Source organism: Apteryx mantelli, chromosome 3, assembly GCF_036417845.1.
Source record: "Apteryx mantelli isolate bAptMan1 chromosome 3, bAptMan1.hap1, whole genome shotgun sequence".
Taxonomy (NCBI): domain Eukaryota; kingdom Metazoa; phylum Chordata; class Aves; order Apterygiformes; family Apterygidae; genus Apteryx; species Apteryx mantelli.
In genome coordinates, this window is record NC_089980.1 from 25,653,888 (window position 1) to 25,666,821 (window position 12,934).

At 38.9% G+C, this 12,934-nt stretch overlaps 1 protein-coding gene across 1 annotated transcript in view; it reads left to right on the top strand.

The window, feature by feature from the left end:
* The window catches only part of ALK (ALK receptor tyrosine kinase), a 325,887-nt gene that overhangs the window by 204,108 nt on the left and 108,845 nt on the right, over positions 1 to 12,934 (top strand). Inside the window, exon 5 of the mRNA XM_067292965.1 lies at positions 10,780 to 10,907. Coding sequence (XP_067149066.1) covers positions 10,780 to 10,907 — 128 coding nt within the window. The remainder of the gene's footprint in view (positions 1 to 10,779; positions 10,908 to 12,934) is intronic.

Consider the following 12,934-nt stretch of genomic DNA (forward strand, 5'->3'; position numbering starts at 1 on the left):
GTCATCTTCTGTATTGTACAGTTTTATGAGAGAAATTTTACCTTCTATTTATTTTGCACTATGATTTCTTTCTTTATTTTGCACTGCAGGTGGCACACCTATAGCTGATGCAGATCATAAGAATGAGCAACAAAATCATATTACCCACCTCTGTGTTGCAACCAAACACTGGGAATAGCTCAAATTATGTGTTTGGGAAAGATGGTATTTGCTGAGGATTATCTGCTGGCCTCTTTGATTTCCAGGAATCTCTGAAATCCAGTTGGGCAATTTTTTTCTAACCTGACAGCTTTTTGTGGGTTTTGACTTGATGCAGCGGTTTTAGGAGCCTCTTAGGTTTGTTATAGGAGAGTGGAAACTGTCTTGTAGTGGTTGGGAATGCCTAGAGTAGATGTTCTATAAACCTTCCTGAACCTTATGGTCCAAGCGGTCCATCATCTAGTCCTTCTTGGATGTATTGATATGTTATTCTGAATTCTAGGTTATTAAAGCTGCTATGTAATTGCAACATATCCTGAAAGGATACAGAGTTAAGCACAGCTGTTTTCTCAAATAAAACCTTCCCTCTCGTTCACTCTTTCAGCTTTTTAACCTAAAGTCTTTCATGGTGTTTATTCAACCATATAGATGGTGAGCAGCCACAATATTTATACTTTCCTTTAGCTGTGTTCTGAAAAGTCATTGCTGAGTGCAGAGGTAAAGAATCCTATTTAATTGGTCTCCCAGACACTGCTATTGAGAACTCAGGTATTTCAGAATACCCTCCCACTACTCTGTTCTTTGAAAAGCCCTTCTGTCTTTCTGAAGCCTTGACTGTACTTGACTGTAATGAAGATGAGATTATTTTTTAATTTCAATATTTAAATAAAAAATGAAAACTGTTCTTTAGTACACCTAAAAAATGTGCAGTGCTGTACAACAGGTTGAAAGGATGGAGTTTCTTTCTGATCCTCAAAGACAATTAAGCTACTCCCTGAAGCATGAAATTTAATTACCTTCATCAGAAGCAGCATGATACAGCGGATCAGCACATAGGACTAAGAAACAGAAATTTTTATCTCCAATCCTAGTTCTGCCATGTATTTATTGAGTGACTGTGAGTGAGTCATACAGCATTCCTGTCCCTCCTTTTCACCCACCTGAAAAATGACGTTTGATTTCTTTGCTAAGGGGCTGTGAGGTCTGTATAAAGTTTCTAAAAATATAATGGGCAGTATGAATGCTAAGTGTTGCTAGGGTTGTCTTGACTTACATACTGCCAGCAGTTATTGCAGTTTGGTTTCACAGAGTGAAATCTCATTTTTGGCAATGTTACTTTCATTAAAGGAAATGTAATCAAGCTCATGTGCAAATAGGGAGAGGACTACAAGAGGAGATGACGCTAAAGAGCCGTTGTGTGTTAAAAAAGTAAGCTGAGCTGTTGTTCTTTTCACATCAGTTTTGATGCTATATCTCAGCTATGATTACCAATTACAGCATCCTAGGAGCATCCCCAACCATGTACTACTGAAGAGGTGGAAAAAACTATTCTCTGTCTTACAAAGTTTAACTGTGGAATGGAAAGAAATGATCAGTACCAGAGGAACTTAGTCCTCAGTGAAATTGTGTAGTTCTACTGTATTTGCAATTGTTGTAGCCTCTTACTAGAGGAATTAGTGCTGTCATGTCAGTGTGGAGCTCCCACTGAGAACTCAAAATTGCTTAGTAGATACGATGAAGTGGGTAATACAACATTTTGTTCTATCATTAAAAACAACAACAACAACGCCTTCTCATCTCACAGCCCCACTTGGTCAACAGAGCTTTTGAATAGATGGATTCTTAGTATGGCATAGTGTTAAGTTCATATTTTGGAATGGTTAGGAACAAAAGTCTTCCTCCAAGTACCTGGGTTACTACTCCCACAGACATTAAAAAAAGCAAAACTGAACTAATAATAACCCTGCCATTTAGTGAGTTCCATTCCAGTACAAAGGTGCCAGATGTTGGAAAGAAGTTTGCCCTCCACCAAACAGTAGTTTGCATCTCTGCAGTTATCTGTGCTCTTTCTTCCTGGGCCTGTGTTCCTATTAAACTCCATTAAAAGATTCTCATTTGCAATCACAAGAATTGGATTGAGTTATGAGGCTGCAGGTCTTCAAAGTTACTTACTTGATTAAATTCTTTACGGTACTCAACTGTAAGCCTTTAAATTTTCAGAGCAGGGAATTTATTTTAACCAGGTTAGTAGAGAGAGATCTTTGTGACAATGATTTTTCTACAAGGCGGTCAGGAAAGAGATAAGGAAAAATATTAATATTTTTAACTCCATGGAATTTAACAGAAAAAGATATTTTTCTGTAGGTTTTTTCCATCATGTTAATAAATTTTCCTGTGCAGAAAATTTTCCTGTGGTTGTGTAGCGGTCTTGTAGCATGCTCTGAATACGCGAGGAGATCCTCTTACCAATGAAACTCTAGTGGCTTAATTGCAGACTTTGTGTGTTATCCAAAGATAAGTATGATGTAAAAATAGCCTACATGGGCTACCTGTGCATCATCAAAATCTAAAGCAGTTCCTGCCATATTGAGATATCTTCCCAGTTGTACAATTCTCAGTAGAGTGGCTGTACGAAAGGGCTTAGCATTACTATCCTAAAAGGAGGATAGAGTTAGCTGTCTTCCTGGCACAAGTGAGGCAGTTTGGAGCCAAAATCTTCTTGGTCTCCTGTTCTAGGCAAGGTAATTACACACTGTATCTGACTCACAGTCCAAACCCAAGAGGAATTACAGAGCATTTGGGGGGGAGGGGAGCAGGGGGAGTAGTTTTATCTTTAAAAAAAAAAAAAAAAAAAAAGCTAAATGCTTTTTCCTTAGAGAGTAAAAAGAAAGAAAATCATTACAATTATTTCAGCATTTTTAAAGCAAAGCTTTCACTAAGACCTCTTCTAGAAGGCATTTTGAGAGAAGGGCTGGGAAGCATTCTTGGAACCAATAGAATCTGATAGTCTCAAGGACATTAAGGATCTGATCCAATGACCCTCATAAAGGTCTTTTCTGTATTTCACCAACAGTTGTATCTTGCTTATGCAAAAGGCCAAAGAAAAGGGTAGAAAGACACTGGCATTAAATCAATAGAGTGAAATGTGTACTATTTTTCTCCCTCTTATTAAGTAGAATGGTCTGCAAGCAGAAGAGTCTGGTACATACTTTTTGTTTTGCACATCAAATATTATCTACTTTAAACTAAATAATTTATTGCATTTATATTCAGTAACTTTATTTGTTGCCATTTTAGAAAATAGATCCTTTTAAGAGTACATCATCATGATCAGGCCCTGACTTCTTTTAAGTAATTTTAAGATCAATCAATTTTAAGATCAATAAACTGTAATGAATTTAAAGTTGATAATTAAAAGTAATTACTAGGCAGCATTATTGTATAGTTCTAAGTAATGAGAAAAGAGTCTACAGAACCTCCTATGGTTCATCTTATTATTTCTCTTCTTTTTCTGTCTCTTGGAATTGTATTGGCATCTTATGAAAACATTTTTTATTTTCTGTCTGCTCTAGCCTAAAAGATCTAGTTTAGTTCTCACTTTTTGCAGTACCCATTAATTGTTGAGGCTTGACATAAGTCTGGAGCAGTATGGAAGAAAGATTAGACCCTGTTATAAACTACTTTATAACTATGCAGTGGCATGTCAGATGGAGAAAGTTATGTTCTTTCACCAATTCATCTAGTAGAGGGGAAAAAATTCTCTATAGGAGTCCTAGTGATAATACTGTCTTTTTAATCTGTCTTTAATAAGATTTCATTCTCAACAATTGGATTTTAATTTTTTCAGTACCTTTATCATGCTGCAGGTGGATTTGCATGTGAAATACTATGATGCAGCTGCTATTATTGCTATTTAATTTTGCAGTCCCCAAAAGTGTGCTGAACCTTTTACCAAAGAGACACACTTAAGTCTTTGCCTAGATATATTGCATTTTCCTCCTAGGCATACCATGATAAGTGTTGGTAACAATAGGGGTATTTGAGATGAGAGAGAGCATGGATTTGGAGAACTGAATTCAAACTGTAACTCAACTTACATATGAGGATGCTGTTAAATACAACAATTTTGTTCTGGGGCCAGTGCAGTGGCAATAAGGGAACAGAAAGTAGCTTGAATTCAGAGACGTGGTTTTTTTCTTAATGAGAGGGGGTATTCTAAGTGGGCTTGAAGTGCCTTTCCCTCAGCTTCATGTTAATAGCTTCTGGTAGTGCACGTGCTGAATCATGGCTAGGGAGTAGCCATTACAACTCTCTAGTTCTCACATCCATATTTTGGGTGCATTCAGCCCTCATTTATTATATATAAGGTAATAGAATTTAGGAGTTGATTGGTTTGTTTTTTGGTAATTGCTTTCATATGCTTAATAATTTTGCTTTCCAGTCAGCTTCTAAATGTGAGAAAGCAATGGCTTTATCAGACCCAAGCTGGGATAGTGTTCTGGTTGAAACTTAGCCTAGAGTAGGGGCCAGTGCCACTTTAGTGAAGACATAGATGGTAACACAGGTGTCAGGCTGGCTGGTGGCACAGAAATTAATTCTACCTTCTGTGTGTAGATGGATGTCTGGAGAAAAATCCCAAAGATGCTTGCAAAAATGGAGTGTCAACACCAAAATCCCAAAGCTTACTTGAATCAAGCATTTTAATCTTCTTTAGCAGGATGGAAGAACACCCAAAAAGTATGTGTATGTTAATTGGATTTAAAAACTATCATAATCATTTATCCATGAAGATAGACAAATGCAGGACACAAATGTTCTGGCTTGAGATTTTACTTGTGAATTGTATTTTGTGAATTCACTGCTTCTAAGAGAGCATCCTGATTTGCACTCGCAATTAATCAGTGCTGGCATTATCCAGAGAAACATGCAAAATGGCATTTAATGCATTAGTGTATTGATTGGAATTCATCAGTAATATGTTCCACCTCTAATCACACAGTGCATGAACAACCAAAGAGTGTCTAAACTATAAATGTCTCTCAGAAGTTAAGTTTCCATGAAAACTTGATTCTGTTTCCTGAAACTGGGTAGCTACATGTGAAATGCAGTAGGTGAGCAAAACCTGGTACTTGGCAACTTGGTCAGAAATGGGAGATTTAAGGAAGGTTAGGTCAGAGAGAAGCTCTTCAGCTTTTTTAGAATAGCATTATCTGATTGAATACCTAACCCTTTCGAGGCTGTGGAAGGCCCGAGGTTCTATTTCTAGGATATCATCACCTTAAGGAGCATAAATGAGTAGATAGAGGGTCATCTGAAAATTCAGCCTTCATATTGTGATCAGATTCTGTCACCAGCATTTTCTAGTTTGGGAGAGAGTGATATAAGTGAATCCCAAAAGAGGAACTCTGGATATAGTCCAGGCTTTCTTTAAGCAATGAATTCTCCCCAGATAATACATCCAGGTCTGAACTTGTCTAAAGTTTGAAGCTATTTTTGTTTGGGATTCAATCTATTTGGAACTGAAGACCAACATGTCTTAGTTTGTGACTTAAGCTATGTGTATTGCAGGTTCTAGATGTCTGAGACAACTTCATTCTATACCATAACTTCGGTGAAGATCCACTTGGGTGGATTTAGCCTGCTGTATTAAGACACTGAGCAGTTGCTACACAATACAATATCGTGTGTTGCTTTGCTGCAGCAAAGCAAGGATATCTTACAAATTAAGGCATTAAACTATGGTCTCTTCTATCGCTTCTGGTACATCTCTGGATAGACAATACAGATTGTTTGGGGCAGTATCTAGCGATTAACCTGGTTGTTCTGGCTGATGTCTTGGTAAAAACAGGTTTTGATGTTGAAGGCTGTAAGGAGATCACTGCTATGTGCACAGTGATTGATGCCTTTGCCCTTGCAGTTGTCAGCCTACCAGTCTGATTCACCAATCTGTAAAGTGCTTGGAGGTTATGCAGGGGATGACAGGAGCATTCATGTATCTGCTATAACTTGGTGGGAGCTGAGATATTCATGGAATCACAGTGTGGTTGAGGTTGGAAGGGACTTCTGGGGATTGTGCTGTCCAGCCCCTCTGTTCAAAGCAGAGTCACTTAGGGCAAGTTGCTCTGGACTATGTCCAGTTGGTTTTTGAGCATCTCCATGGATGAAGACTCCACAACCTCTCCAGGCAAACTGCTCCAGTATTTGATCACTCTCACAGTAAAAAGCTTTTTCTTATGTTTAAATGGAATATCTTGTCCTGTCACTGAGCACCATCATCTTTGATCCCTCCCATCAGGTATTTATACACACTGATAAGATCCCCCTGAGCCTTCTCTTCTCCAGGCTGAACAGTCCCAGCTCTCTCAGCCTCTCCCCATATGTCAGATGCTCCAAGTCCTTGATCCTCTTCATGGACTCACTCCAGTATGCCCATGCCTCTTTCGTACTGGGGAGCCCAGATCTGGACCCAGCACCCCAGGTGTGGCCTCACCAGTGCTGAGTAGAGGGGAAAGATCAGCTCCCTCGACCTGCTGGCAGCACTCTCCCTCATGCAGCCCAGGAGGTTGTTGGCCGCCTTTGCCACGAGGGCACACTGCTGGCTCACGTTCAACTTGGTGTCCACCAGGACCTCCAGGTCCTTGTCTGCACAGCTGCTTTCCAGACAGTTGGTCCCCAGGCTGTGCTGGTGCGTGGGGTTATTCCTCCCCCAGTGCAGGGCTCTGCACTTGCCTTTGTTGAACTTCATGAGGCTCCTCTCTGCCCACTTCTCCAGGTTGTCAAGGTTTCTCCGAATGGCAGCACAACTGTCTGGTGTTTCAACAACTCCTCCTGATTTTGTCTGCAAACTTGCTGAGGGTGCACTCTGTCCCATTGACCAGGTCATTAATGAAGACGTTAGATAGTACTGGCCCCAGTATTGATCCCTGGGGGACACCACTAGCAATGGCCTCCGGCTGGATTCCATGCTGCTGCCTCACAACCCTGTGAGCCCAGCAGTTCAGCCAATTATCAGTCCACCTCACTGTCCACTTACCTAGCCTGTACTTCATCAATTTGTCAGTGAGGATGTGCTGGGAGACAGTGTCAAAAGTCTTACTAAAGTCATGCTAAACAACATCCACTGCTATCCCCTCATCCACCCAGCCACTCGTCTCACCATAGAAGACATACAGGTTAGTTATGCATGATTTCCACACATCATCTTTCCCCATGTTGCCCTGCTGAAGTATTTTCTAAAATTAGATTCAAAAAATATAGGCCACTCTAAAAGACATTTAATGTCTATTACATTTGTAAAATTTAGTTTTGTGAATTTCTTTTTTTGAGGAATTTGGTTCCTTTAGTCACTACAATATCCCTAGCTTCAGGTGCCAGCTGAACGATGCGCACAGAAGCTAGACTTTCAAAATGTAACTGTACAACTAGTTAAAGTACTGAAGCATAACAGTTAAGCTGCAATATATCTTGTTATAGTTCAACAGCCTATATTCCAGGATCTTCAAATGAATACAGTTTTGTTAAATAAAGGGTATTGTATGGAGTGATTTTGAGATCAGTCTCTCTCCTGCCATGAAATGATGGCAGGAGGGACTCTCATTCTAATTTGCCAGTGGGTCTCTGTACTGACGCAGTAGCTATATTTAGTGTCCCTGATAAATCCACCAGTTAGTGTCATCTTTAGATCATTTATTTTGGGGTCTCCAAAGAAACAGACTGAGACTTGGCATTATTATCACATGAATCTTTGAATCTCAAATAACCCCTTGCTAGGAATTTGTACCACAAAATATTAATATATTTTTGTAATGAATCTGGACTTGAGTGAGCCTGCCTTTTCCAGTCTTGCATTGTGGTGATATAAAATACCTGCTTGGCAACAACTCTGAGAGTTAATAAAGTTTCTGTGGTAAACTATGAGAGGCCTGAGAATTTCAAACTAAAGTTATTGCACCAGTAACTCAGAAAAGCAATTCCTAAAACTCCTGGCACATTTATCCAGAGGGTTAGCAGTAGTACAGAAATGGAAATCATTGTTGAGGGCCACTGCATACTTGGAATTAAAATCCATCAGTCTTCTGAAACCGAGAAGAACAATTTTCATGACATACAGATGCTTCTGTATTTCACAGTGAAAATTAAACCTAGAACTATTCTTTTTACCCCAGTTGTAGAGAAATTTTTATCCTTTAATCCCTAAAATATACCTTGAAGTGACACTTAAATAATGCACGCAGAAGCTAGGCATTTAAAACACTTTCAATGCTTTGTTTTTATTTTATTTCAGTGAAAACAGAACTATACATTAGGGGAGGAGGCAGGAAAAGGAAGAGAGTAGATGCCAGCATCACCTTCTGAAGGTGGAAACTCAAGCACAGAAGTCTGAAGATGAGGCATGAGAAATGTAAAATGAAGATAACAGTAAACAAAAAATGAAGCTTGGTAGTCTAGTTTCACTGTTCATGCCAGAAAAGGAAGGAGAAAGAAATGTAGTAAATCATAAAAAGTTGTATTTGCTTTTTTGAGTTGAGAGCTGAACTGTGTAAATTGTCGTTAAGGTCTTTATTTAGGCCTGCATTAGGACCTTTATTTAGGTCCTTAACACACCTGCTAGCAGATTCCTTGCCTGATGGGAATTCTGTGAAATTCAGCACAGCCTAATGACACTATTATATTCATGCTGAGATAAGCAGTGTGTCTACTTCTGGAACAAAGAAAAGTCTCCTAGCTACTAACAATATAGGATCTGCAATTTGTGGTTGATCAAGTCTGATTTTACTGTTGTAGTAGACACAAATTGTTGTTTGTTCATTGGTGCAAATGTTGCAGTGGGGGAGGGGTAAAGAGAGGCACACATGCACATATGCACATACATATGTTATTATATTCCCTTTTGGAAGAGTGTCTGAAGTTGATAACATCCAAATTTTGACATACTTCTGGAGAAACAAGTTGTTTGTTATGGATGCCAGATAATCTATGTAGTTTCTTTTGTTCAGAACATCTGCTCCAGTGTTTTTTTTTCCCCTCAAGTAAAATGTGTTGTATACAGCACACCTACAATAACAAACCAATACACAGTGGAGTGATGGGCATACTTGATAAGGAAACATTTTTGTTTTGAGAGGATATTGTGCAAGAGCAATGAAAAATGTGTTGCCCCTTACACATTGTGTTAACTACAAATAGCTATACTCTCCCTCAAAAATGCTTAATATTGGTGTTTGAAAGCAACTTAAGGAAACACAATAAGTTTTTGCTCTCATTTTTAAAAGTTGCAGCTGGAGCTGTAAAGAAAATTTTCTAATAGGCTTTATTAGACACCTGTTGTCTTGTTTGTCCCCAGCTATCCAATTACGGTAAGCCTGGGTGCTGCTTTTTTCATGTAATATGAGACAAATGTAAAAAAAAAAAAAGATTAATGGTAACCGAAGGGGTTTACAGAATCTCTCTTCTGTGGTCATGTTTATGGTTAGTAACCAGGGCACAAAATAAACTCAGGTAAAATGAGCTGATGGACTCTGTATAGCTGCTGGAGTAATGTTAGAAGCCTGTACCAGTACTGGACACCTTTCTGAAGGTGACCGATCTCAGTTGTTGAGGATATTAAAATATATTGTGAGCTAAAGAAGGAACAAAGAGGCATACTTCTTGTAAAGTATTCCTTCACAAATGGTGTCGACAGGCGTTTTTATTGGCAACCTGTACCCAGTGAGGAAAAGTGAAATGGGCCATAGAAGGCTATCATACAATTATTTTATTCCTAAAAGTGTTCTCTGTGGACCAGAATTCCAGTGTATTGGGGAAAAGAGGGATACTTATATTTTTACTGTCTGCATTTAGACATGTTTTTTTGGACACAGAATAGTTAAAGCCAAATTCAGAGGTGATGCCTAAGAATAATAAACGAGCGTGTAGGAGTAGTTCTTGTGCTAGGTGGCAAGAAGTTTCAGGTGGAGCAGCAGAACCAACTGATCGGAGGGTAGAAGGTGGACATTAAAGAAGGCCAGCCCTCTATATCTTTATATTTTTTAGCTCCCCTGGGAGCGAATTAATCTCATAGACTTTTCTGTTCCCATTCTCTCCTAGCACCATGCAGAGTACAGCTGAAACACTCTTTGAGTGTGGACGCTGGTCACCAGCACTGTTAATCTAGTTCTTTGGTGTACTTGGTGAGGTTTTTTGTTTGTTTTAAAGGCAAAATAATGTACCAGAAGGAGAAATAACATGCTTTAATTGTAATGCTTCATACATGTTTAGAAGTGCCAGACAGACAGACTAGACGCAAAGCGTGTTACCTCAGCCAGAGGTGCAGCAAAGGGAATTACAGCCATTGCACAAGCCCTCGAGACTGGCTTGCTGCCTGAGTCTGGATGATGGACTTTGCCAGTGAGAAGCAGGGGGAGTGGTATTTAGAGAAGGTATGCATGTGCGCTACAGATTTCACAGCTTGCATTGCAAAGAAAGTTAGGCTTAATTTAAACAACAGGCAGCCATCTGTGAGAAATCCAGGAGCCCAGAAGCGCGACAGAAGAGAGCAATAGCGTATCATTAGCTGGGTTATTCACTTGCTGTGACATCTTGACTCTGTGGATATCTTGGTTTTTAGAAGCTTGTTTTGCAAAATCTATGGGAGGGAAAGGACCCTGACCATGGGGCACGATGAGGGGAGTGAAGGTGAGGATAGGGGGCATAGTATGACTAGCCATGTGTAGAGCTGCTACTTTGGGGGAATTTGGTCCTTGTAGTCTTTCTTACCACTTTTTTTCTTTACTCTTTCCTTTCGCTTTATGATGAGAACAGATGGGTATTGCTTCAAAGGAGAGTTGGACATCAAGAGAAACCATTTCGGATCTCACTGGAATATGTTGCTAATGGGAGCAAGAGTGTAGCAGCTGTCGATTCCTTTGCAATGAAGAACTGCAGTACAGGTAATGTACTGTATTTTATTGCTTCTAGCTCTTTGTGTTTTGATGCCTTTTCAGAGAGAAGCATGATTTCTGTCCATTACAGAACCTTCACAGTATGAAAGTTTCTAGTCAGATCAATCATTTAAATAAAAAAAAGTAGAGTCCCTTACAGAGATGAGTTTAAATGTTATCTTGGAAGCTTTTAACCTCTTGAAAGAGGCTAAAACAAGAAAAAAAATTTTTTTTTCCTTGGGAAAGAATTTCTAAGAAAATTCCATTTGGGGAAAACTAAAACAGTACTAAACAGTACTAAAACAACCACTTTCCTTGTCTGGAAGCAAGCCATCTTTTTGAAGTTCCTACTAATAAATTTCAGAGTTGTTTTTTTAAACAACTATGGAAAGCTTGATTCTATAAACTGTGCATTTCTTTAGAAATGTTCCAGAGCAGTTATACTGAGTAACCCCTAATAGCTCAATGTAATGTGTGGAATTTTAATAATAGGCAACCTTAATAGGAGTTACTTTTTTAAATACAAGCATGGTTATCAATTCAGGTATGTAAATTTAGTGCTTCATGCCAGAAGCAGCTGCATTTTAGTTCTACCATCTTTATGGAGCTTGTGAATCATATTGAAATCTTTAGGTTGCATGTCAGTGAAGCATATTACTGTTGATAGCACTTAACACATTACCTTTTGTCAGTTTTATTTATTTGGAATACCAATGGGTTGAGCTACAGGTCTTCCTTTTCAAGCTCTCTAGGACAGGGAAATCCATTGGAAAATACACATTTTTTTGGTTATTTATGTTGCTCTCTACAAAGACCAGTTGTTACAAGAGGTTTATTGTGGCCACTGTCCATACATATCAAAAGTAGGCTCCAAGAAAGAACAGCTTGATACTGCACTGAAAGTACAAGGCATATTCAGATAGAATGGACCTGCTATACTGCTGAAATACAGAATGCATCTTCATATCTCTGTAAGCTTAAAAAGAATGCTTTTCAAATTCACAAAATAAAAAAAATAAATGGCAGAGGTCATTCAGATCCACAAGTGCTTTTTGTTTTGCAATTTGTTGTCACAAATTCTATGATCACAGACTATGTGGAATATTCAGCTTGTATGTAGGTACATAGATCCTCTCCTCAGGAACACTTGAAGGAGAGCCTCAGGTGACAGACAGTCAGGCCAAGGAAAGGCACTACGGGCTGAGTGAACCATGACGTTGGCTGAGCGAGATTAGAAGCTTGTACCAGTACTGGACACCTTTCGGAAGGTGACAGATCTCAGTTGTTGAGGATATTAAAATATATTGTGAGCTAAAGAAGGAACAAATCTCCCATTGTGCCTACAGATTTTTAGCAGTTGGCTACTCTCCTGCTCTGTTTACAGTAGACACTGTATGAATAATATTGCAAGAAATAAAAACACTAGTTCTTTTTTCAGTTGGTTGAAACTACTAAGCCATTTGCACACAGCTGAAGATGTGCTACTGTGTCCTTTTACTAGAAAGGAGGTAGAGGTGAACAGACAAAGGTAGCACCATCGTCTTGGAGGAAGCAGGGAAAGCAATAAAAAAAAGAAAAAAAAGACAAATCTAAATTTAATTTTCTTTTCAAAGTCTTTGGGCAGCTGTTCAAAGCCTTTGGGCAGCTTTGGTACTTGGATGCCTCAATGTCAATAAAGTACCTAAAACAGGTGAATTTGGAAAAGAAACATCTAAGAAACAGTAACGAGCCTTCAGCTTGATTTTTTTTTTTAACTTTTTAAAGAATATATTAGTAATTTAAAAACAAATGAAGGGGCACAGACAATCTTAAGATATTAGGCTATCAACTCCATAGTTGGATTCAGGTTTGGATTGAAATTAGATGCCCAGAGGGGCTTGAAGGAAGGTGGTGGCTTGGGTTTGGGATTTGCTTTTGAATATTGGAAAGTTCAGTTTGTGAGTTCTTTAATCATGGACAAAATCTCCCACAAACTGGCATTTTAATTGCATCTGAATTGAAAAAAAATCAACCTATTCGGGATTGAATTGGGAAAA